Source organism: Sphaeramia orbicularis, chromosome 2 (assembly GCF_902148855.1).
Source record: "Sphaeramia orbicularis chromosome 2, fSphaOr1.1, whole genome shotgun sequence".
In the NCBI taxonomy this organism is placed as follows: domain Eukaryota; kingdom Metazoa; phylum Chordata; class Actinopteri; order Kurtiformes; family Apogonidae; genus Sphaeramia; species Sphaeramia orbicularis.
In genome coordinates this window covers 7,198,610-7,226,374 of record NC_043958.1, presented here as the reverse complement: position 1 = coordinate 7,226,374, position 27,765 = coordinate 7,198,610, and the positions used below count along the sequence as shown (strand labels likewise).

At 36.3% G+C, this 27,765-nt stretch overlaps 1 protein-coding gene across 1 annotated transcript; it reads right to left on the bottom strand.

Annotated features, from left to right (window-relative positions):
• Window positions 1-7,763: 7,763 nt before the first annotated feature.
• LOC115430815 (sodium/hydrogen exchanger 2-like) lies at window positions 7,764-26,950 on the bottom strand. Its single transcript, XM_030151054.1, has 13 exons — window positions 26,453-26,950; window positions 23,576-23,901; window positions 21,427-21,564; window positions 18,559-18,809; window positions 15,593-15,810; window positions 14,016-14,215; window positions 13,854-13,943; window positions 12,000-12,070; window positions 11,673-11,840; window positions 11,225-11,330; window positions 9,631-9,747; window positions 9,453-9,546; window positions 7,764-9,358 (listed from the first exon to the last, which is right to left on the bottom strand). Exons 1-13 carry the CDS (start codon window positions 26,730-26,732, stop codon window positions 8,970-8,972), a joined length of 2,448 nt encoding a protein of 815 aa, XP_030006914.1. The 5' UTR covers window positions 26,733-26,950; the 3' UTR covers window positions 7,764-8,969.
• Window positions 26,951-27,765: the final 815 nt, after the last annotated feature.

Sequence of the window (27,765 nt, the reverse complement as noted above, 5' to 3'; positions counted from 1 at the left end):
AACAATAAACCACTACCAAATAAAAACAACAGAACACAAATAATACCTTCAAACATCTCACATATGGCAGCTCACCTACAACAGCAAATATAAAGACAGATGGAGCTGTGACTGTGTTCCATTAACTTGCAAGTAAATGTTTGTAGAAGTTTCTAAGAATTATAACAGAGGAACCTAAAGCCAAACTGCTTGTAAGAGACTGAATTTGAAAGGGAATTTCTTCTATTAAAGTTTCTATTTGGGTGCTTCTATGAAACTGGTCCATAAAAACAGGAGAGAGGGGCTAAAAATTCAAACCAGATGTAGATGAATGTTATGAAGCAAGTTTGGAAGTGCTTTGAGTCTATTTTTAAAATAAATATTTACTGAGATAAAAGAGAAACTGTTTTTCACATAATATTTTCATTCGCCAACAATCTGAATGTAACACGGTAAAAAGGACATGGAAATTATTATTACTATTTTATTTTATTTATTACTATTTTTTTTTTGAATATCTTTTTATTCTTTCACAGGTACATTTTTGGAATCGAAGTAAATATGCAAGGCAGAGTGTTTCATAAAAATGGCTGCTGTTGCAAAATCACTTGCGATTTATATGTGTTTAAATGGGCAGGTTCTGCATGTAACATGAATGGACACGATGGGGTTACACACAAAACCTGGAATGAGACTACTGATTCACACTGAACACAGCACACAACACATGTAACAAAATGCACTGACACCAAGGTAGCTTTTCATGTCCCAATATTAGTCCTATTTTTGGTCCCAATATTTTATTAGAAATTAATTAAATATGGGATGGCTCAGAGCAAGAGTATATTTGTTTTGCATTTATCTGAGGTCATTATTAGGTACATGCAGGGGGGAAATACAGTGGCAGAAAAAAATATTAGACCATCAAAAGTCATCAAAAACAATGGTTCTGCAATCAAGTACTTACTCCTGTGTGTATCATGTGACTAAAACAGACAGAAAAGAAAACATGGAATGTCTAAAAGCATTGTTTTTGGCAGTACAATGCCATAGATATTGATGTAAGAACTGAAGTGGTTTTGGTTATAGTTACATGGGGCCATGACATCATCTGCTGTGTGATCTTGTTTGTGGCTCTCTCTCACTCAGGCTGGTACACCTGCAGCTGATTTGGTCATCCAGTGCCTTGATCGTCAGCCTGGGCTCTAGAAAAGCCAGTGGGCTGAATGCCTCTGGAGACCCAGACGCAGCAACACCTCTGACACACAGTGTATGCCTTCAGCTAGGAAGCATTTTTCTTTAAGTTACCGTTTCAGTTCATTTCTTTTATTTTGGTCTGGGGGTGTCCGGTGGTCAACTTTTTCGTTCTTAGATTTCGTTAGAATGAGTTTTTTTCCGTTAGGGAAGGGGCGCAGCTTCTACGTCCCTGTTAGGGAGTGGCCTGCCTTCCCCCTCCATTTTATGAATTTTTGCCAGCACCTCCAGGTCCTTTTGGTTCTTTGAGTTCATTTTAGTTTATATTGCCTCTTGAGTTCCTGTTATTTTTTGTAAAGGATTTGATTCCTAATGATCTGGATTTCATTTGTTTGATTCAATTAATAAAATCCTTTAAATCATTTAATTTCTGTGGTGTCCTTCCTTTATGTTGGGGTCTCCTTTTCCTTTTGAGCCAGTTTACTTTCTTATTGTTTGGGGACCGTAACAGTTATTATCAAGAAAACCAGGGAAAATGGATAGATATCAGCTCTGAAATTAAACTCTTATGAGCTACTTTTGTTGTTATCATTATATATGTCCAAACAAATGCACCTTTTGCACCAGACATTAAAATGAGCAAGTAATTGAAGAAAACAAGGGTGGTCTAATAATTTTTTTTTCGTGACTGTATGTCGAAATTTCTTATTCATTATTAGGTCTAAAAAGTTGGCAAAGTGCAAAATACCAAAATAAACCCAGTTTCATGGGTTTACCCATTTAGCTACATGCCCAGCATTCTAATATATAGAACGTATAGCACAATTCATACACAGGGCAATTCACAGTGCTTTACAAAAATGGAAAAGAGAAAAGTTAAAAACACAATTATAATTAAAACATAATCAATAAAACAAATAATAATCAATTAAAATAAAGTAAAAGAGAAGAGTGCAGATAGAACCCTTTCAGTTGTTGAACAGAGCCATTTTCAGACTGGACTTAAACATTGTCAGAGTAGAGGCCTGTCTCACATCATCAGGAAGACTGTTCCAGAGTTTAGCTGCATGGAACTGAAACACAGCTTCCCCCTGTTTAGTCCTGACTCTGGGAAAAGGATATCACAAAGTCCACCCATTGCTTTTGTAGTGGAAAACCTTCCCTTTCACCCCACTATCAGACACCTCAATCCTGCTCTTGTCAAATTGTGGCTTTGCTTTATGCATATGAAATCCACCCTGGACTAAAACATCCATCTCGAGGTGGCAGATCAAGGTAAACCTCTCCGGGGGAATTACACTGTGACTTCTGGGGGTATATATAACCAGTGATTGGTATCCACCATCATCAATATCCAACACGATGCCTCCATTTCAGTGTGATGTCTGTTTCCCTCCAAACGTATGTTTATTAAAGTCTGATCCACCTGAAGGGATGTGACAATAATTAACAGAATTCAAGACGTGACGACACTGAGGTTTTCTTTCTATAAAAACTACACTAGGTCAGCCCTACTTGATGCCATTAGTCATTTTACTTGAATGAATGCGATTTCTTTAAAACTGTGGGCATCTGTTTTTGTAATAAAGCAGCTCATGTGCAGGTCGTACATCAGATCCTGACAGGATATGAAAGATTTACGATGTCGGTGTGACTGAGCTTAATATTCATAACCATGTGTGTTGTGTATATGTAAGATCAGTCTCCATCCCTCTTCCCAGATTTGTCATTATATGTTACAGTAAACTGTCGACGCCATCAAAAATGTATGACCCCATGCATCTTTGATGAGCTGGCTATTTCCCACGCCACTTATCATATTTATTGTGCCGTGCAATCATTTTCACTGAGCACATAACAGCTTTTAACATCATGAAGACATCACCACAGGTTTTATTGGATTTCCATTCATTTAGCATAAAATGTTCGTAAAGTGCTTTATGTTTGCCTCCAGCTCTTTCTTTTTCTCATGAACATTAGAGTTATGCATTGAAGGGTTTTCCACCACAGTTGTGGCAGAGTTTGTAAAAAACCCTTTGAGACCACTTTGTCCTTTTCCCATCCGGCCTTTTCAGATCATCAGGGCCACTTTTATTCGCTGCCAAATGAGTCGTAATTACACTGAAAGAAGCAGGAGAAGCTTTCATGCAGTTAATACAAAAAACAAAGTCCCAGAGAAGCTTTTGGTTTGTTTTGTCTCAAGACTTTTCCTGTTTCTACTTATTTACATGTAAACCATTTTAGGGTTTCTAATTGCATGGTGTCACAGCAAGGAAGTTGGATTCCACGTCTGTCTGTGTGGAGTTTGCATGTTCTGTCCAGGTACTCCAGCCTCCTCCCACCACACAACAGGTCCATTTAAATCAGCCATAAAATGTTTATTCAACTGTATATCTTTAGCCTCATAGCATAATTGCCTAAGTCTTATTTTTGCCCAAATTGTGACACCTGCGTACCTTTACTCATTTACTGCTTCATTTTGCATCATTATTCATTCATTCATTCATTCATTCATTCATTATCTGAACCCACTTTATCCTCACTAGGGTCACAGGGGTCACTTGGAGCCTGTCCCAACTACTTACGGGCAAAGGCGGGGTACACTTGCTTTGAAAATTTGGTGCAGAGCTGCATTCATTGTAAAAACAAGTGATTCAGAAAACGATCATAAGCTCAATAAGTCATTACTTTTGAACTAAAAATGACAAATGCGTGACATTTTCAGGAGTTGTTTTAAGGTACGGTATCTCTTTAACTTACATACAAAATAAATCCAAATGCAATCTTTTCTTTTCGGAGTAAAGAGTGAGTGTCACCTCCTCATGTCCACACCCACTCAGGACAATGACCCTCAGCTGTGGTGAAAACACAGGTGAATCCACTCACACCTAAACAGAACCCGAAGGAAGAATCAGTTCGACTACTATGATCTTAGAGGAGTCAACATTTCCATTTTGATGTCCCCATGTTGCCCTTAAAAGAAAAGACCAGCTTTGCATTTCGCTTTATTTTGTAGTTTATCCTTCCATTCATCTGATTCCCACTGAGACTTCAGATTCTTTTGATTAAAAAGCTGGATTGTGGACTTGAACTTGTTGGGTTTCTGCCTGTATTGTCACAAAAAGATGCAACAACAAAGAAATGACAGGAAAAATATGGAATCAGACCAAATAAGCCTAAAAAGAAAAAAGCACATAAGTTACAATACAAAGCTTACCGCTGAAAACAACATAGAACACACACATAGACACTGCACACATACCCGGGTATCTGGAAAAATGGGTGTTTTCTCTTGAGTTTTTGCTTTTTGTCCACATGAAAACTATTTCTGGAAAGTGGAGATTTTCCAGGTTCCAAACGTCATAGTTTGCAACAAAAACTGCATTACCTTCACATGTATGACCTTTGTTTATCCAAACCTAAGCCTCATAATGGTGCGTTATGGTGTATTTATATGCTTTGTGAGTATTTCCAAGCATTAACTTCTTCAGTAGTTCTACAGTCGTGGAAAAATGTATTAGATCACCCTTGTTTTCTTCAATTTCTTGTTCATTTTAATGCCTGGCATAACTAAAGGTACATTTGTTTGGACAAATATAATGATAACAACAAAAATAGCTCATAGTAATTTAATTTCAGAGCTGATATCTATCCATTTTCCATGGTCTTCTTGATAATAACCAAAATCACTTCAGTTCTTACATCAATATCTATGGCATTGTACTGATTTGCCTTGGCAAAAGTCTGCGCTCTCTGAGTGCTTCTAGTTTTTAACTGTGTTCATTTTTTAGAGTTAGCGTTGAAATTGGACTTTCCTGCTTCAGTTGCTGCCTCCCATGGATGCTTTCTGAACATTTCCAAGCATTAACTTCTTCAGAAGTTCTAGTTGAATCAGTACTATGTCAAATACAGAAGTACCTGTACTTCTACTGCAGGAAACTGTGGATTCTTGCCACCTCTAATATTTTAACAAGATCAGCTACTTCTTTCACTCTTACTTTTTATGAAAAATGCAATTTCATGTACTTCCCATGTGTCAGCACATAAGTTCTGAGGCAAGTCGTCTCCAAAATGCAATTGTTTGTCATGTAATAACTTACTGAATCCAGTTCAAGTAGATGAAACTGGATTATGACGGAGCCCTGTGCAGAAATCGGACATATTTTCTTTTTTTTTTTTTTTTTTGGTCTGTGCCTGGTAGACATGAAGATGTGAAGGCCATCCAGGAGAGGAATGGACTAATAAAACAGGACATTAAAGCAATCACGGTTGAGTGTTTGGTGCTTTATGTCCTCTCTCCCAACTTTAATAGCACCTGTGGGTGCTCTGGCTGGTTTCAAATGTCCTGTTTGTACAGTCCTGTAATCTAACTCAGTGTCCATATGCAGCAGCTAATCTAACAGGATGTATCGCATATGTGGAAGATAACATCCAGCTAATCAATTAAAGCAGCACTAAGAGTTTAATGTTAATTCTGGGTTGTAATATAACACCGAAACAACAAGCTGTGCGGTAAATATAGTACTATAGACTGAACGAAGTACAGTTCAACTACTGTACTGAAAAAATACTGTCTTAGTATCAGGAAAATAGTGTCAGCAATGAAAGTTATGGTTGTAGACTGTCTTTTAGTTAAAAAAAAAAAAAGGTCATGTGGTCCAATGAGTCCAGATTGAAGTGATTACCCATCATGCCTAGAGCCTACAGTACAAGCCTGGGGGGGCAGTGTAGTGATCTGGGGTTGGTTCAGTTGGTCAGGTCCAGGTTCAGCAACGTTATGTAAAGAAAAAAATGATGGAAATAAATGTATTAGTTTATTGATATGATGCCACAGCAAATGCAAGCTACAGTCAAAGCTAAAGGATAAATACGACTCAGGATAATTGGCTAAATACAGCGGAGATAAATTGGGAAATAAATGACGAAAGTGTTGGTTCGTTTGCTTTGGCTTAGGGATATTATGTTTTTTCTTAAAATAGAAAAAATTTGACTCTTACTACAAGGTTCCTCGACTAAGTTTCTCAATAAATGGCGATCTTTCTTGGATTACGTTCGATCTTTACGAACACTGCCTTCAGACTGATCTCTCACACCTCCACCACACTCTCTATTTTGTGCTTCTTTAGGTGTTGTTTTTTTGTCTTAATTCATTCTGTCTACCAATTATTTTCATGTTTGATACATCTATGTAATGCCTAATATTTTAAAATATTTTAAAAAGTAGTTATTTTTACTAACTCCGGGATATTTGCATGGGTGTATTTTTTATACAGCAATGTTCATAAATGTGCATGGTCCCTATCAAATAAGCCAATAAAATAAAATAAATAAATAAAATGAGTTTGGAGGAGTTACTTTAACTCATAAAAACCACTCAAACTCTAAAAGGGCTTTCAGAGGATCTACCATCATAAATTGTTTTACATAAAGCTGGAAAGGTTCACGTTCTTTTCCCTTTGCATTATAGACTAGCTTTGCATTCCCTGGTAGTATTGTTATTTGCGTCTATAAATACTAAACTGACATGTAATATACCCACTTTGAAGGGCTATTACTTTTTATTTTTAATGTCATTTTTCAAGTGGTTTAAACTAAATTCCAATAAAATAATATCCTCCAGTCCAGCCCTGGCTCAGTGTGCAGAAAGCGCTGTATATAAATATAGTTTATTATTACTGCTGCTATAAAACCGGAGGTCTGTCTTCGAGCTGTTGCATCTAGACCTTGTCTGGTCAGAGGTTTTTCAATCTTCACCATCGCTTTCATATCTCAAGTTTTTAACACAAACTTCTAAAAGGACTTTACTCAGTTATGCGGTTATTGGTTCCAAGTCTGTTCCTGCCTCTAATTTTATCTGGCGCCGTCAGACTCTCAGAGGCCATGATGACACCATCTGTTTATCTGGAAGACGGTGGAGTTATAACATTTAAATATCACCACTAACAATCTTCGCTAAATACAAGGGTGATTTTGACATTCTGTAAGTGATCATGGCTTCCTGTTACATAATCAGCAGCTCAAACAATCACTTACTTGTGTTTCATGTTTTCTACTTTACCTAGAAGATGGGTGCTTCTATGACACTGGTACCTACAACAGGACATGGACATAAAAGAGAAACTATTCTTCAGATAAAACACTTTTTTATATTATTTTTATACAAGAATCTGCATGTAACACAGTAAAAAGGACATGAAAATTAAGGGCTACTATTTTTTCGAATATCTTATTATTCTCTCACAGGTGTACATTTTGGGAATCGAACCAGTTATACAAGGCAGTGTTTCGCAAAAATTACCGCTGTTGCAAAATCACTTGTGATTTATTAGTGTTCAACTGGACAGGTTCCAGATGTAACACTGGTGGACACGATGGGTTACACGCGAAACCTGGAATTAGACTGAGATTCATGAAAAACCCTCATGTCAAGATTAGAAAAACCACTAGGATCATCAAATTTAACACAGTGTCTTTATTTATGGCGCTATAAAAGACCATTTCAAGTGATATTTTCCAGATCAAATGCACTGACACCTAGGCAGTTTTTTATGCCCCAATTTTGGTCCTACTTTTGGCCCCAATATTTAATTAAAAATTTATTAATTTTGGGATGGCTCAGTCCAAGAGTATAATTTTTTTGCATTTATCTGAGGTCATCATTAGGTACATCCTGGGGGACAGATGTCTAAATTTCTCTTTTATTATTGCGTCTAAAAAACTGTTAAAGAGTCAGGTACCAAAATAAACCCAGTTTCATTGAAGCACCCAGATACGACACATAATGGTCAGATATGAAACAGAGTCATCATTTATCAATACTCAAGTCAAGACCAATAAGTCCTAAATAAGTCATCATGCAAGCTCACATTAGAGCCACATTAGAAATATTTCCTTAAAAACTTGCTATCACATTTAACTTGCAACAAGAACGGCAGTGTTGATCTGTAGACTGTTGATGTTGTGGTTGTAAAAATCCAGAAATAGAATAAATTCTATCCACACAAGATTCATTTTACAAAATATTTGTCTACTGAACACAACCACTGTACACTGGTTCAAACATGTCAGTTGCCCGATGAGAAAATGGGGGATAAGTGCCTTGCTCAAGGGCACATGAGCCAACAATTTCTCTGCTGGTCTGGGGAATCGAATGAGTGAATCTTCTAGACCAGTGATTCTCAACTGGTGGGTCTGACCGAAAAGTGGGTCCCAAACCCATTGTCAGTGGGTGTCAGAGCTTTGTCTGGGCAAAAAATAATATTAGTAAACAAATCCTGTGCTTTCCTTTTTTTGAAGTGGCTACTGACACAGTACTGTGGTGCGAGATATCACTTTGTTTATTACTACAGAGCCAATCAGCGCCCTTGTTATATCATGTGTATCTTGTTACATCCCGAAAAGTGCCAAGGCAATCAGATAACAAATAGGTCAGAAAAAGGAACAGTGGAGACTTAGCTCAGTTGTTAACACTATACACTGCATTGTGAAAGGTATAGGTTCAATTCCTGATTGATGTAGAATTTTTTAAATAATATTTTATTGTTTATAATTTTTTTTCTGTAGATTTTCAAACGGGGGGCACCTTCTCACCTTCTCCTGTTTTGAAGGCAAACAGGGTCAAAATTTTCAAATCTGCCACAACTGTATTTTCAAAATTTCTAAGCATAGAATAGCTACAGATAAGAAAAGGCTCAAGCAGGTAAAAAAATACAAATAAATATCATTTTTATAAACTCAGTCCATCCAGAACTTCTTCGTACGTCCATTTCCTGTTTCTATATTTCCTTCTCAGTCCGTCATGATCCACCTGGTCCTCCAGAGCGCTGTGATGGGAATCTGAGTAACGGGTTTCCTCTGTTGTCGTCCTCCTCAGGCGTCCAGCCACGAGGAGGCACCCTTCCATCCTCTTCCTCGTCGTCCTTGACCCGGTTGGAGCTGTGCCTTCTCGGTGCTGGAACCGGTCCTTTCCTACCTCGGAGGCTCGAACCTCCAAACGCTCCAAGATCCATCTCATCCACCACGTCCACAACAGGAGATGGCGAGGTAGCTGGCTGGTTTTGGGTACTTCTAGTCTCTTCGATTGTGTTCAACCTCTTCAGAGGAATTAGAGAACGTGATGAAGAACGTGGCGACACACCGGACATTTGGAGCCGAGCTGAGAGGCGGTCCACGTCGCTAGAACCACCTGATACAAGCACAACAATGTTTAGCTTCATCACCCAGACAATTTATTTAGCAAAAAACAATCCCATCATCTCTCTGAATCTGTATAACCTCACCATGACTTCTTCTTCTGAGAACAAACGCAGACTCTAGATCTCCACCAGGCTGCAGAGAGAAGTACTTCTGAGATCTTGGTATGTTCTGTGAAGGCTGAAAATATGGTTAAAGTTGATTCAATTTAAGGCAGGTAGACAAACACAGCAATTGACAAATTTTTACGAAACCAAAACCCACCAGCTCACGACAACTTCCAGGACGGAGGCTCCGTCTGATGCTAGCATGACGGCGAATGAGAATCTCCCTATTTTGGCTCTCATCAGGAAGGTTGTACTTGTTGGTGTACGCCAAAGTCTGGAGAATACGGAGAGAAGTTTAGCAAAATGGTAAAATAGAGTGGTAGTGTCATGTGGGGTACCTCAAGGTTCTACTCGTGGACCACTGCTCTGTATATGAACATTTGTCTGCCAGTCCGTCTGTTGGATCAAATTACATTCATACTGTAATGTCTCAGAAACAGTTCGACAGAATTCTAAATAATGCAATATGTCACGAATGCCTTCAGAGAATTTCTTCAAATCTGGCAAAAAGCTCCACTCTGTCTTAGATAACGTTCAGACAGTAGGTCTTAATGCACAATTCGGATTTTTTGGTGAAATGTGACTTCTATCAGTTTTGAGTGTGAACTGAATACGACCCTGAAGTGACCCGCATGCGCAAAAGACGTCCTGATGGAATATGTGACCACGCAGGCACGCACTGTGCTTATGGAAGTAAACATATTTTTCTTATCGTCCCTCCTCCTGGGACACAGAATTGTGATGTTTGTCGCATTTCAGTGACGTAAAGGTCAGATTAATGCGACGTGGCCATTCAGACGTTCAGTTGCATTTCAAAATATCAGATACATATCGGATTTTGGACCACATATGACAGTGGCCTAGGTCGGATTTGAAAAAAATTGGATTTGTGCTGTTCAAACTGTCTTCAACAGATCAGATACAGGTTACATACAGGCAAAAAAATTATGTTTGGGCTACATTTGCCTGCAGTCTTAGGCTGAGGAGGTAGCGGACAGAAGGACGTTAGCAAAGCGGATATCCATCATGGACAACCCCTCCCACCCCCTGCACCACACTGTAGACGCCCTGAGTGGCTGCTTCCCCACCAGGCTTTTACACCCCCTGTGCAAGAAGGAGCGATTCCACAGGTCATTCCTCCCCACAGCCATCAGACTACACAACAGTTCACAGCAACCCCCCCACCCCATATCGCACCATGTGCAGCCATGATGATGTAAATATGTAAATAACATTTAATTTTTAATTGAAATTCTTTATTCATAAGACTATTTATAGATATACAAAATTTCTTCTTTTTCTCTTTATATTTTCATTTTTTTCTCTACACTTGCTTGTTGTATGTTACTGCTGTTAAAGGGTGAAATTTCCCCATAGTGGAATAAATAAAGTCTTATCTTATCTTATCTTATCTTATCTTATCTTATCTTATCTTATCTTATCTTATCTTATCTTATCTTATCTTATCTTATGGTTAATCTGAACCTAAAGATAAACTCATTTTATTATTTTGGTGGCCAAAAGTTCAAGCTGCCAATTACAACAACCTAAGATTACTAAACAAAATCACTAGTTATTTTCAGATTTTGTTTAACCTTTATTTAACCAGGCAATACAGATTAAAAAAAAAAAACATTCTTATTTGTAACTGTGACCTGGCCTTTTGAGGGAGAGGGAAAAAGGAGCTAAAAATTAAACAAACAGGGCAATCAAAACACTAGCATAAGTTGACATTCTAATAAAATATTTACCTTCTGTCGGATCTTGTACATGTTCTTTGACAGGATGTCGTGCATTTTTCTCACATCTTTCGCCAGGAATTTCTTCTTCGGCCGGGACGCTTCCTTCTTCTCGTCACTGACAGGATGTAAACGCAATGAACAGCCAATGAGCGATATTAATGAAAGCAATAAAAACCTGTTATTACTATTGACAGTCTAATGGGCTGTGATTAAGAAAAAAGCAATATCAGCTGATGCTAAATTAGATTTCGTGTAAACATTTCATACATTTAGCTGATGCACTGGTGTTAAGAGTTAGTGGATAGAGTTTCAGATTCTATATCTAAGAGTCAGTGACTTGACAAAAACAGAGAGTTTTATTTAATGTAGTACAAATCCTTTATTATAAGAAAAAGTCTGTAAACTGTGATGCTATTTGTTAACAGCAGGACAGAACAAATAAGTGTGAAAAACGCACTGTAGAGAAATGATGGACGGTGCTGCACTCAGGTCTCCCATAGGTGTGTCCAGCAGATCAATGGCATTCTGCAGCTCCAGTTTCTTATACAGAGACACGATGCTGGACTGAGCTCTGTTGTCTCGGAGCAGGATTCGCCTCAAAACACGGTCATTAAACTTCTTAAACCTGACACACAGTGAAAGGAATGACAGAATTTTATGATGAAAAGCTCAGTATTCTTTGTGCTCAAGTGAAGGGACTGCGTAAACTAAATCTGACAAATAAAAATGACAAAAAAAAAAAAGAAAAAAATGTGTAGAAATCATAACACATAAGCAGTCCTACTTGTCCTTCCAGTAGTAATGGCTCCATTGTCCACACAGGTCCTCGACACCACATATGAGATGCTCCATCACCTGGTTACAACACAAGCACGCAGCATAAAGTGCACTTAGATGCCATCTATCGCAAAACATCATCTATGATTAGCACCTTCAAGTAGAAGTTCATGTTGAAATGCTGCAATGTTGACAACCTGGTACAAGTACCTTCATAAGAACTGCACTAACCTCTACATACTGTCCATTTTTTACACCTTTACAGTACAATGCAGGTCCATTTACACCTGACATACTAATCCCATCCCTCTCAGATCTATTTAGAATACACAAGTAGCTTCTCTGATATTAGAAAAAGGGTAAATTTAAGCTTAAGAGAACAGGGAGGGTGTGTTTTCAAGGTTTTACACCACCTGTTCAAGTAGAGGATCATCTGCAAGACTGAAAAAGCAATAATAAGGTTTATTATATAATATAAATTCCTGTAGATAAAATCCTGCAGGTTGCGGGTGCCAAACTGACGCTGTTTATTGTTTGTGTTTCATCACTAAGTTTTTTGTGTTGTTTTTAATGGCTGGATGAATGTAAAGTTGCACATTTAGTTTCAAAGTTTCCAGTGTCCATCATTTTAAGTCAATAAAACTGACAAGTCAGTAAATCATTTACTGGATTAAATCATATTCTTTTTGTCAAACAGCTTATATCACTGTGGTTAATAACTCACCCCAAGTAAACTGTCAAAAGAATTTATATGGTTAAATCAAATCAAAATGTCAAATATTTTATTTGGTTTTAATATATTGCTATTACAATACCCACACTCAATAATATTAGCATTTAGTTGGTGTTGGCTCTGCATTATCATAAAATTACATTATTATGAAGCAGGCAGCCACAGATGTGAACACATTACTTAACCCTTTATCAGGTAAGTGACTATTTTTGGTAATTTCCGAATCCATTAGTCATTTTAAATGAATGGGAAAAGGACAAATGTGGACGTAGATGTTTTTCTAATTGATTGAAATGAGTTCTGCTTCGAGATGCTTTTAAGGAACACTGTTGTTATACTTTTAGTACCTTTTAAAATAATGGTGATGTTTTATATGTATGTATGTATGTATGTATGTATGTATGTATGTATGTATGTATGTAAGTATGTATGTATGTATGTATGTATGTTCTTGTTCTATTATGTCTATGTATATTTTTAGTGCGGATGTATGGCTATGATTTCAATTTAGTGTAACTTCTGCTGCTGCTTCTGTCTTGACCAGGACACTTTTGAAAAAGAGATTTTTAATCTTAATTAGCTTTTTTTTCCTGGTTAAATAAAGGTTATTATAATTAAATACGAGGCCAATCCTGTGCCTCAGTGAGGTCCAGAAGCATGTCGGTTTTTATGACACTATATTCAAAGAGATTTTACAGACATTTTGAAGCTGTAAATAGTGAATATGAGTGATTTTTGTCAGTTTTCGATCTTATAACACTTGTTTTATTGCATGTGTTTACTTTTTAGCAAATGCTGCTCAGATGTTTCATGGCAAATGGAGGGGGACTGTTGTCATGCCAACCGACGAGGAGGTAGATGATGATGTCCAGTAACAACAACAACAACAATAACAATAATAAGGTTGAAATTTTGAATATCAGAGTGCCTTATAAAGGTTTAATGTGATAACAGCATCCAAAAAAATAGATTTAATAGCCAAATGCTGAAGGCGAAGCTTCAGAACAGCAATCCAAAAATTAATGGGTGAAACTGCATCAGCTATAACCACTTCCTTCATATATTCTATGATAATAACAAAGAACCATTAAAGAAAGTGTAAAATAGATGAAAACCTCATATACTTGCCCTGGTGTGAATCTCAACATTGATAGTGTTCATGTCTTTGTTGGTTCTTCTGATGTTTATGTACTCCACTATGGGACGGATACTGATGCCCTGGAAGGATAAGGGAAAACGTCAGCATCTCCTGTCATTCAAAGGTCATCACGAAGCACAAGGGGACCTCACCTGTATAAAAACAGTAAATATAATGATGGCGATTGAAGCAGTGACGAACAGGTTCTTCCTGTTGATGTTATCGGGTAAAGTAAACGCCAGGGCGAAGCAGATGGCTCCTCTCAGCCCTCCGTAGGCCAGGCCAAACTGGTCCTTGAAGTTGAAGTGGATGGTACGGAAGGGGTTGATGATCTGAGTCAGGACCAGAATACCTGTAACAGCAACAAAACATCAGGACTGTTTTTACATCCTCAACCCTTTATAGGGCACTACTAGAGCAAGGCTAAATTTCAACCTTAGTGTGTTATTGGAGGACATAACAAGACTTTATTATTTTTGTGAAATGTTTCTATTTTTTGTATTGTCATATAGAAAATCAAGGTCAGTGAAGTTACCATATTTGGTTACTTTCCCATATGTTGCAAAAAAAAACAACAAGAAAAACACTGTGTAATGGTGAAAGGAAGATGCATTTTAGAACATCCAGACACCTGTCAACATCCACATGATCCCTTTGAACATCATTCCTTACATTAGTACCATTACTTCACGGTACCTAACAAATGCAGAGGTGGACCTTACAGACCCTGTAGACCACATTGGACCTGAGATTATCGCCTCATTGTCCTCACTGTTACTGTCTTGTAATGTAAATGTGTGCAGAAAGGACCAAAAATAGTCAGTTGCCCTATAAATCTATATCATAATACTAATACTCAGAGCGTGTGTGTGTGTGTGTGTGTGTGTGTGTGTGTGTGTATCTGCACAGTTCTGAGAAATTAAAATGTTTCTAACTGGCCAATTCGGTATCTACAGTTGAGGAATAATCCAGTCTCCACATTAAATATCTCAGTAAGTTGATAGGACAAAATATTTTGGGAGATATTAGTCATTTTGGAATACAATAGCCATATAATCACGTTGATCGGTTGACTGGAAGTGCAGTACCACGCTGCATGATGGGAGATTGTCACGCGTCGATGGTTATGTTGATTTCGTTTCGGGGTTTTGGTCTCTTCCTGTTTTATTTTGGTGATGGTGGTTGCTTTCCTGTTTTTGTCTGCACGCTGTCAGTCCTGTCTCTGTCTTGCCTAATCCCATCATTGCCTGCACCCTGGTGTTCCTCATGTAATTGCCCACACCTGTTTGTGATCCCTACCTTCCCTATATATTCTTCCCCTCTCCCTTTGTTGTCAGTGTGTCGTTTCTGTGATCTTGAGAAGACCAACTAATGTTAAGTATCTAGAATCTTGAACTTCATGTCATCTACCTCAGGCTTTTTAGTTCGTATAGAGTACGTTGTACTTCTCTTCTAGTTATTAGGGTTTTTTTAGAGCATGTTGTGCTTTCTCTTTTTGTTTATCCATTTTTGTACTTTGTGAACTTTTGTTAAATAAATCCCTTTTTTGACCGCTGATATTAGTGTCTCGTTGCATTTGGGTCCACACCAAGTGTCGTGCCTTAAACTTAAACACAGGAATGACACATTTGCTAACTTTATTCCCTAGATATCAGTATTAATATGACCTGTGGCTAATCCTTTATAAGGCTTTTTTTCTTTTTCATATCACTATCACTAAGGATCTCACCCAGTCCTCTCCATATGAAAGCAAATAGCAGCGTAAACAGGATGTAGGCCCAGTTCCACTCATGCTCTGTTGTTATGGTGATAACCCCCAGGAAGAAGAAGATGAGAGTTTCAGAGATGGTGGCCAGCACTTTGACAACATGGCGGATAGTGGTGCAGGACCGCTGGGACACGTTCTCCTCCACGTAGTACTTCATGGTTATAGCACATACTATAATACTGCAGAGAAAAAAAGAGGACAGTCTGTTGGTGGCCTTGCAGATTAGTTTGTTGATATCCCCAAATAAAGTGATACAGAAATGACTCTAAAAGCAGGCGTTAGATCAGTTGTTGTATTTTGGCACTGCATTGTAATCCATCATATTGTAGTGAATTGTATTGTTATATTTTATTGCATTGCATCACACTGTATTGCATTACATCTAATTTCATCATATTACATTAATCCTTTCATGCAAGAATTGATAATAAACTGGTGATATTTTTTGACATAAAACATAACACATATACAACAGTATTTTGTCATCTTATTTCTTTAGCATAATATCAACCTTTTTGATGTACTGGAACAGTTTAATATATAATTGTATTCATTTTTTAGCATGAACACATCCATAAAGCTCTTTCCACAAAGAGAACACATTGCCAATTTCAGAGTAAAGTGTAATTGTACACTGTGTTGAATGTCATCAATCAGTGAAACCTCAGTCACTGAGACAAAATAACAAAAACCATAAGGATTAAACTGTGAACAAACTATTCCCTAAATTGTAGATTATTAGAACATTCCTTTATACCCACATGGTTTGGATTCATTAAATAATATATGAGGATAAAATAAGACTATTTATCCCACAGTGAGGAAATTCAAGTGTCACCGCAGCATTTGCATTAAAGTGAGCTGAACAAATATTAGAAAATGCGATTGCACAAGAAGTAAGAGTTAGAGTCATTACTGCAAATAATGTAGCTTTAATTAAAGACTGAATAACTGTCCACTACAGTAATGTCATGCATGAAAGGGTTAAATAGCATTGCATTCTATCACATTGCATCATATCCATCAAAGAAGATTATATTAAAAATAAACCCCGTTCAATGTTTCTTTAAGGTAAAAATTCCACTTCATTATATCATATGAAGTAATGTAAAACCTTTGGGATATTATAAAATAATAATAATAATAATAATAATAATAATAATAATAATAATAATAAAAACAGCTACAGGGATGTTAATTCTACAGTCACTGCCCTTGACCACAATGCTGATGAAGATCGAGAGTTTGTCCCTGAGTTCCCTCAATGTCAGCTCACTAATGTGCTCCTAATGTGAAAATGCTAGGTGATGTGCCCTTGAGCAAGGCACATAATGCTCATTTGCTCTCCGGGGCAGCCCACTGTTCCTAGTCTGCAGTGTGTGGTGTGTTTTTGCATGTTCAGACAGTGATGGGTTCAATGCAGGGGTTAAATTTTGGCATGTGTTGTATGTCTGCATGTAAAATATACTAAGATTATTCTATGTGCTAATGCTAATGCTACATACTGTGTGTATTAGGATGGGAAAAAAGGAGAGACTGTATTTCCCTAAGAAGACAAGTTAACGTTTAACCTTCAGCCTTTTAATGTGTATGTGGAGATTTTAACTCTTATGTATTGTTCAGTGTTTGATCAAAATCCTTTGCTTTTTTTCAGGTAACTGGTGAAACACATTTTTCCCATGATGCTCATTGTGTCCATTTATGTGTGTGTTGGACTTAGGGAAGAAAAACTATGTGGAGGAACAAGTTTGTACAGGGTGCAGATAGATTAAGCAAGATAAACATGTCCCAACAACTGTTCCTTTACATACAGTCGCGGAAAAAATTATTAGACCACCAAAAGTCATCAAAAACAATGGTTAAGCAATCAAGTACTAACTCCTGTGTGTATCATGTGGCTAAAACAGGCAGAAAAGAAAACATGGAATGTCTAAAAGCACTGTTTTTGTCAGTATAATGCCATAGATATTGATGTAAGAACTGAAGTGATTTTGGTTATTATCAAGAAAAACATGGAAAATGGATAGATATCAGCTCTGAAATTAAACTCTTATGAGCTATTTTTGTTGTTCTCATTATATTTGTCCAAACAAATGCACCTTTAGTTGTACCAGGCATTAAAATGAACAAGAAATTGAAGAAAACAAGGGGTGGTCTAATAATATTTTCCACAACTGTAAAAAAATAAAATAAAATAAAATAAAATAAAATTATATATATATATATATATATATATATATATATATATATATATATATATATATATATATATATATATATATAGTGAGTTGACAGAGACAATCCTAATCCATAAAAGACATGACAAACTGTGAAGCTGAAACTGAAGCACTGTGGTTCTGTTTATCTGTCAAATGTTCATTGTGGTCAGTTTCAGATGCTGCAGCTCTTTCATAATTCATAGTTTGAGTTCTTGTTTGTTCAGTATTAATTGTCAGCCTTGTAAATCACAGCTGGACTGACTGTACATATCCTGACCAAGGAAAATAAAATTCTCACTTTGTGCAGTAATCTACACCTGGCTTTTCTGCCTCCGTCCAAAATAATATACATTATATAGTGTAAATGTCATCTAAAATTAATGTTTATTTGCAACATAGTACAGCAAACTATTATATGATCAAAAACAAATTAATTTTAGCAAAAAAAAAGTCTCCATTTTGAATGTCTGGGGTCGCCAGAAATTTGTGATGTTAAAATGGGGTCACGAGTCAAAAAAGGTTGGAAACCACTCACATAGTGTGTAGTGTGTAGTCCATGTGTTAAATGTACTGAGCTTTTGGAAAAAAGTTTGGAAAAATGAAAGTATTGTGGTTTTATGTAGTAATGTAAGGAGTTTTAACTGTCATCATCATGGCTGAAAACACTGTTTGAGTTGATTTTCTCAACTGTGTTAAACCTTCACTTACGACAGGATGCTGGAGATGGCGAACAGTTCTGCCACCAGGTACGCCAGGTAGCTGTACATGAAGACGAACAAGGGCTCAATCTGACGGACATTGTGGGTAAAACGTGTGGTGAAGGCTGCCACGAAGCCAAACAGGAGGCCAAAGAGGACCCCACCGACCCCCACCACAAAGAACCGGGCCACGCCCAGGAACACATCACTGGACTCGACCGTGGGCATGTCGGCCATGAACGTAAACATACTGTAGAGCACCTGTAGAATGGGACAAATAATGCAGCTGTGAATGTATTTTCTGCATTTTTTCCTCCACTGAAGTGCAGAAAACACAGGCGTCGTCAAGCAGGTTCAACGACTGGGACACATGGTTCCTCTGAGGCAAGATGCAACTGATGAAACCAGTAGTTGTTATGTGGAGTGAAACCTGCCTCTCAGGTGAAACTCGACTAAAAAAAAAAGGCGGGTTTATACTCTTACGTTTTCATTCAACAAAAAGGAACTGGCCTGACAACACTGAAGGAAGGCAAGGCCAAACAGATCCACTGGAATGAGAAGGAAAAGTCTAAAGTAATGAGGTTATGTCCACACTGGCTGCATTTACTGCTCAGATGGGATTTTTTTTTTGTTTGCCTGTTCGTGTTGTTTTCTAAAATGTTTTCCAGGATTAAGTGGTTATAGTTATAAGTGGTTGAATCAGGGGTGTCAAACTCATTTTAGTTCAGGGGTCACATACAGTAAAATAATAACAAAACCTATCAATAAAGTCAATGCTTAACTTTTCTCTATTGTTTTAAAGTGAAAAAAGTGAAATTACATTATGAAAATGTTTGCGTCTACAAAATATCCTTTAAAAAAAAGTGAACAACATGAACAACCTGAGATTTATGAAGAAAAATCAGTGTGATTTTAACAATATTATGTCACAGTTTATAATTTACATATGTACATGACAACTTACAGATTACAGTGGATCTACAAATACACAAAATAATAATCAACAGCCAGAATATTGTTAAAATTTCACTTTCTTCTCTTGAGACATTTCAGGCTGTTCATATTTGTTCAAGTTATTCACCTTTTTTGTGAAAGAATAGTTTGTAAATGTAACTATTCTCCTGTAATTTGAATTTTTTGTACGCTAAAACAAAAAGAAAATTTGGGAATTATCATTATTTATAGGTTATTTTGATTATATTTTACTGGTCTGACCTGCTTTAGATCATATTGGTCTGTATGTGGAACTTTAAAATAACTTTAATATCCTTGTTTGTTAATATCTTCAGTGTAATTTTCGCATTTTACAATCTCATCCCATGGACCATATCGGACCCTTTGGTGGGCCAGTTTTGGTCCATGGTCCATATGTTTGACACCCTAGGCTTAGATCAGTCCTTGCAGTAAAAGTGCTTATACATACATGCAGTGAAAATATTCTGATACAAGAATAGGTGTGCAGTCAAAACCTTACTTTTAGACCAGAATTTGTCGATATTATCAATATTCACTGTGCAGTAAATAGAACTTTATCAGTGTGTTACTGTTGTATATGATGTTATGGATTTATGTACTGCTGAGTTCACGTATATGATTGTTTTGAATAACTTTACAGACTGATTGACTTGCTTTAGTGCATAATTGTGATTAATTTCCATATTAAGTGATGTAAAAGTCCCATGAATTCTAACTTTGAAGTAGGGACACATTTGGAAGTGACCTGGATCACAGTTGAAAAGATCCATTTCCATGTGGTTTGTGGTGTTTATGTGATGAAAAATAAAAAAAAAACAGATCTGTCACAGGGATGAAAGTTATGTGACTTTTATCTGAATAACTGCATTCAATGTCGTCTTTACTCCAGTGTTTCCATATTTTATGATGATAAAATGTCATATAAAGGTGAAAAATATCAAGTGTCATATCCCAAAGTTTTCTTCAAATGCCTTGTTCAGCCAGAAAATACACAAATGTTAAAAGCTAGATTAAAAAAGAGTTAAAAAGACTTAAATCAGTTCACCAACTGTCCAAATACTTGACGATGTCTTGCAAAAAGCAGTGTTTAGTCGGTTCAAATATCTCACGTCGATGTCCAGCAAATGGAAAAGTTCTCCTTTAACCCATAAAGACCCAGTGTTACTTTTGTGACAATTCCCAAATTATTTTTTCTCTATATCTAACCTTTCTTAAGTGATTTATCACCATTTATTATAATATTATCCTCTGTATTTTGCATTTGTTCAATAAAAATCAGGCATTTTCCCACATATAATTTACTGATGGTCATAAAAGCTCAGATTAAAATTAATTATCATAATATCAGAAACAATGAAAAATTAAGAAAAAGTTACTTTTTCAGCAAATTTATCATTAATTGAACATAAAACAAGTGTCTCCATCCACTGCCATTTTCCAAACTCCATGGGTTTTACTAGTGAATCAATGTTGTAAGAGATGATAGTGTTTCCACGGTAACTACGGAGTCTCTGAACATCCAAATGGGTCACATATGATGACCATGGAAAGATGAAAAACTGTATTTTACACCAATTGTTTACATGAATTGACAAGATTAATGGATCGGAAGTTATTAAACATTGTATACTGGTAGATGTTTTTGGTCACCAGTGTTGTTTGGGTCTTTATGGGTTAAGCTTCTCATATCGTTCACTTCAGTAAATGTTCAAACTGACCAATATGTCACAAAAAAAAGAAAGAGAAGAGAAACAGAGCACAAAACGTACACCATTAGTCGTGTGAATGTTTTAAAAATCTCTTTCAGCACCAGATTTTCATGTACTTTAATGCATTAATAATCGACTTTCACTGATGTTGATCCTATTGTGGTGCATGGAGGAGCCTCGGTCCCTGAACTCACCACAGTGACGGCGTCGTTGAACAGCCCTTCACCAAATATGACGATATACATCTGCTCATTCACGCCGATGTCCTCGAAGACGTTGAGTGCAGCTACAGGGTCGACGGCAGATATAATAGAAGCAAACATTAAGTTCTCCTAAGAAACAGGAGCAGAAGGAAAACAACATGTTCTTAATGGCACTTGTTGAGTAGCAGTTGTGTCTATTTTTGAGACTGTGAACATTTGGGGTATTTAGTTTTAATGCTTCTAATCTTTGGACTGTTTTTTCTGTTCGGGACCATGAAATGATTCCAGTAAAACAAGGAGAGAATGTTCTATTATTTTACAGATGACTGCTGAACTAAAGGACTGAACACTTGTTAGTTGCAGTGTTTGTGCGATTATCTGAGGAAAGCACAGGGCTGATATCTAACCAAAATTCCATTTACTTTTTGGGCAATAAGTGTTAAGTTTTAATTAAGAAGTGAAACGTCCAATTATATAAAGCCTGGTCAATAAAAAAGCATTGCATTTAAAAGAGCAAATAATTCAGATCCATGTATTGTATAATTACTGCAGTGATTAATATATTACAACTGGAGATAAGTTCTTCACACAGTGCAAATATGGAAATAATATTTAATGTGAATTCTAATTCTGTATTTATATAAATACCACATTTCTTATTTTTCTTATTTTCTATTTAATTTTTCACTCATTTGTTGTTTTTCTACCTGTATTTTTCTCTGCACTTGCTTATCGCATGTTGATGCTGTTAACTGTGAAATTTCCCACAATGGAATAAATAAAGTCTTATCTTATCTTATCTTATCTTATCTTATCTTATCTTATCTTATCTTATCTTATCTTATCTTTACCTTACCTTATCTTATCTTATCCTTACCTTATGTTATCCAACCTAATTTAACTTATCTTACCTTACCTTACGCTAACTTACCCTTACCTTATCTTATCCTTACCTTACCATACCTAACTTACATTATCTTTATCTTATCTTATCTTATCTTATCTTATCTTATCTTATCTTATCTTATCTTATGTTTACCTCACCTCACCTCATCTTATCTTTAATCCTAACCGATCCAGTGAGTTGTTTCTTTTCCCTTTCTGAAACAACCATCAGTTTGCAGAGAGCGTCACAGGGTCCAATCTGGCCCGTGGGATGAAATTATGAAGGTGCAAAAATTATACTGAAGATATTAACAATCAAGGATGTTAAAGTCATTTTCGTTCAGTTCACATACAGATCAATATGATCTAAAGTGAGTCAGACTAGAAAAATATTATCATAATAACCTATAAATAATAACAATTCCAAATTTTTATCTCTGTTTTCATGTAAAAAAAAGGAAAAGTACATGAAAATATTTACATTTACAAAACATTCTTTCTCCAAAAATGTGAATACCTGAACTAATATGAGCAACCTGAAGTGTGTCAAGAGAAGTAAGTGCAATTTTAACAATATTCTGCCTGTTATTAAATATTTGTATGTTTGTGGATCTGCTGTGAACTCTAAGTTGTAATGCACTTTTATAAATGAGATGCTGAGGCAGAATATTGTTAAAATTACACTTATTTTTCTTAATAAATTTCAGGTTGTTCAAATATTTTTTCATGTTATTCACATATTTGAAGGATATTTTGTAGATGTTAATATTTTCATATTGTAATTTTACTTTTTCCCCCTCTAAATCATAGAGAAAAGTTTAGAGTTGACATTATTTATTATTTATTGTGTTATTATTTTACTTGTTTGACCACTTCAGATCATATTTGGCTGTTTGTGACCCCTAAAGTTGTTAAAATTACACTTATTTTTCTTAGGTCGTTCACATTTTTTAGAGGATATTTTATAGATCTAATCATTTTCATAATGTAGTTTTACTTTTTTTTTTTTTTTACTAAAAAATATAGAGAAAAGTTCAGTGTTGATATTATTTATAGGTTATGATATTATTATTTTACTGGTTCAACCCATTTGAGATCATATTGGGCTGAATGTGTCCCCTGAACTAAAATGAGTTTGACACCACTGATGTAAATATTGGACAAAACCAGGATTCATCAGGTTCAAATTATGAACTGAGAACTACGGAGGTCCAGTGTCTAGGTTGAACTTTGACCCCTGCTTCCTCTGACTCACCTGCAGGTTTATGTCTTGAAGTCCGAACACTTCGAACTGACAGATGGTGAAGAGGGAAATCCCGATGCCGATGCTGTTCCACAGGGTTCCCACCACGGCGTACCACAGCACCGTGCCGATGTTCTCAAAGAACGGCCTCGTGGGCATGAAGTAGCCGTTGTCGAGGACTATGGGCGGGAGCATGTAGAGGAAGAAGACGTTGGAGCTGAGGACGGCGGGAGGCTCCTCTTTGACCGAGTGCATGATGGCACCAACGATGAGACCGATGGCGATCAGGAGGCAGGACTCTGGGATCCAGATGGTGATTTTATGATATATATGGAAACCTGAGGAGAGGAGGAATGGACTTAACCAACACATTATTTACATCAATACAAGTAATACACTATATGGACAAAAGTATTGGGACACGTTGAATTCAGGTGTTTCTTTTGTGACAAAACAATAATGACAAATGTTATAAAATAGTTTTACTAGCCCATGTTTATACCCATATCCAGGAACTGGAGCTAGTAAATGCGTTGTTCCTGTTTTTAACTTCATTTCCCAGCATGCAGCGTGGTACTGCTTATCCGGTCAACCAAACAACGTAATTGCAAGTATTCCAAAATGACTAATATCTTCCAAAATATTGGTCCTATCAACTTACTGAAATATTTAATGTGGAGATGGAAGTATTCCTCAACTCTAGATACCAAATTGGCCAAATAAAAATGTCTACATTTCACAGAACTGTGCAGATACACACACACGACGCTCTAAGCCCTTCCACTAATATGATATAAATGATGACATTCTGGTGTGTTTGCCACATTGCATTGTGGGTATTGGGCATGTTGTTTGATTATGTGGTATTTTTATGTGCAGGGGTTCAGTAGGATTGTGGTGTTAGTGTTAATTTGGGGTTAATGTGTGTATGGCAATGTTTATTTTTATATTTTTGTTGAGGAGAACCATATGTGACAGCCACAGGCCGAACAATGCCTTTCCTGTTCATCCATTCATGTGAAGGTCATATACAATGTCAACTGTTACGCTTGCCAAATTGACAGTCCATCTAATGCTGTTAAGTTTACATTGAGCTAACTTCCTGTGAAAAATCTTTCCATGCTTTAACATAGATATTGGGATTGCTTTGGGTGGTTCTTTTTTTTCTTCTTGAAATGTTTTCTTCCAAAAAGCCCCAAAGATGGAATATGTTTATTTCTCTCTGGATTGATTTTTTTTTTTTTTTTTTTTTTTAATCTATGACTATGATTTTAAATGTTCTACCTCTAAATTTCTCAAATATTTTTTTATGCTCTGACTGTAAATAATAATTTTCTGCCACAACGAACCATCTATTTTCTTCACATCTCACTCAGGAAGAAAAATCTCCTAATAAACTTTAAGGAAACATTGACGTTTATGAACTATATGGGAAAAAAAATGTTGGGACACATCATGTCTACAGCTGTAAGACGTCCTGTTCATGCTGATTTGAGATAGAAACATTAATATTTTCTTACAGTTTAATAGGAGATAGCAATATAAACCAAACTAACCAATGTAATGATATTTACCCCAATATAAAACTAGATTCTGACATTAATCATTATTGTTTTGTATCCCAGACCCCTGTTAGAAAAGAAACCCCTGAATTCAACATGTCACAATACTTTTGTCCATATAGTGTATTTGTGTAAAAACAGATTGTGGTCAAAGTGGAGCTACTGAATCGCCTCTTTATTGCAGTAAAAGAGCAAAAGTCCAGCCCTGAAATGTCCTCAAAGTATAAAAGTCTGCAGTCGACCTCTGAAGGGCCTTGAAGCATCTGTTTCTGTGCAAAGTGAACTGATCCTCATGTCATATTAATGTAATGGGAAGACTATTAAATCACTTCCCAATCAAACAGAAGACAATAAATTAAAAGTAATGAATGTTAACTTCACCCCAAAAGACGAGTCAATTTTCAATGTCAGAACATGAGACATTATGCTGGATTTCACAACATTTCATGAAAATAAGCAAAATGAGCAAAGAAAAAAGCAGGTTTGGAAAGAGGTTTGTTGCAATTTCATTTCATTTATGACAAAAGATATGCACAATATGAGCCAATCTGATTTACTGTTTTATATATTTAGGCTGAAATTTACACATTAATGAACAAAAATGCATTAAAACTAAAATAACAAGCCTGTTCTGCAAAAGTAAGGAGTATAAAATATTGATATTTATCTTAAAATGTTGGAAGTAAAAGGAAAAAAATTGTCAGAAAAATAAAAACTTAAGGTTTTAAAGTAAGAAAAGTGACCTTGTTTTTCTGCTGGTGTATTATGTAAATCACTGTTTTAACTTGTCACTGGTTACATCTAACTCATTGTTAGCTGGAATATCTTATTTTAGACACAAAGGATTTTGTGCTTTCTTGAAATTCTTCGTGTTTTGGTTTGGCTTCCAATCCCTGAATTCAGCATCCAAAGCAAAGCAGGAAACAAACTGTAAGCCTGGAGGAAAAATCACCTTATTACAGCCTTAGTAGAAAGAAGCCAAATATTCTTAATGAGTAGAAAATAATGGTCTTGTACTTAAAAAAAAAAAAGAAAGAAAGAAAATAGTAGGGTAATAACTAGCAGCCACTGAGAAACTACATCCCAGCAATTAATACAAAAAATACTTAAAAGAACAAAAAACTCCACCCAAAAATGCTGTCCATTCAATGAAAAAAAATAGTAAAAATGTAACTATTGAATGTAAAAAAGCCAAAACCTTTACTTTCCTGGTCTCAAGAGGACAGTGATAAAATAAAAAAAGCCTTTCCCAGGCCTTTTTGGTTTCCTTGGAAGTCTTTTTCAGTGCAGAGCCACATTTAATTCAGGCTGTTCATCCCAAACCTACCAATTTTTGCAAAGGAGGCCAGCAGTACCCACAGTGTGAACTCAAAAGGGACCTGGATGCGAGGGTAGTCCATGGTAAACACAGGAAGGCTGCCCTGCTCCGGATCGGGAAAGGCCTGAGGTTCGTTGGCTTCATTGTGGTAAGGTTTGACACCAGGAACAACAGTTGATGCTGCAGGTTTCGACTCCTGGATCTCACAGTTTCCTGGATTGCAGAAGAGTAAGAGGACCAAGACCTGGATCAGGGCTGCTCTAAGTCCAGAACAAACTGAGGCCCCCATGCCCAGTAATCTCAGATCTCAGCTACTTCCAAAGTGAGACATCAAACATCCAAAATACTGATGTAGCCGGAACAGGACTGAAGTAACACATTTAGTTCCAGCTTCGAAACCTTATTTTGTAGTCTGTTTACTCCAGTCCATGTCCAGAACAGACCAAGTTTCAGTATCAGCTTGTTGATCGAATGTAGTCCTCCTCCTGAACAGGTTCCTGTCTGAGGTGTAAAACTATTCTGGTTTGGAGTGTTGCTGAACCTGCTTGTCAGTTCAACTTTGCGCCATGCCTTCTGGGTGGAGCCCACGTGGACTACTATATGTCCTCTATGACATGAATTTAAACTTATCTGCATTATTTTCATGCTGTTACTGAAAAACTAAAAAAAAATAAACTAAAAAATACAGTATAAATCATAGCCCATAACTATGTAAAAGTTGGGACTGCAGGTTTAAAAATATGTACTTGGTGCAATTCCATAAATTGACCACAAGATGGCAGTAGAAGCCAGTTTTTAACCCAGAACTGTGGCGAAAGAACAGTCAAGTTACAAGTATATTTTGGAATGTACGTCATAAACATAATTTACTCCCATAAATGAAATAACAAATATATTTAACATAACATGAAGTCTTTACACAATGCTAATTATCTGGTTTTAATTTTACCTTGCACGTATATTTTATTATCTTGTGTATATCCCTATGCTTTATATATTTCTTCTCTGTGGTATAGAGTTTTGTATATTCGTATATTTCAGCATTTATTTATAGTTCTGTAAATTGTCGGTACGTATTTATCCATATATATTTTAGTTATAATTTTTGCATGATGGTTTTTATATTCAGTGTTCCTTCATAAGAATTTGCTGCTAAACAGAACAGAGTTGCTGAACTGATTTTCAATGTTCAAACTCATTTTAGTTCAGGGGTCATACAGCCCAATATGTGGGCTGTAAGTGGACCGGACCAGTAAAATAATAACCGTGAAAAAATAAAATCACATTATGAAATCTACTTTTATAAAGTATCCATTAAAAAA

Coding starts and splice junctions, on each gene's coding strand:
- LOC115430815 (XM_030151054.1), bottom strand. CDS start 26,732: ATGGGGGCCTCAGTTTGTTCTGGACTTAGAGCAGCCCTGATCCAGGTC. Junction 15,811..18,558: donor GCCATCTCCAGCATCCTGTC/GTAAGTGAAGGT, acceptor TTTTCTCTGCAG/TATTATAGTATGTGCTATAA. Junction 9,547..9,630: donor CTGGAAGTTGTCGTGAGCTG/GTGGGTTTTGGT, acceptor CCATATTTTCAG/CCTTCACAGAACATACCAAG.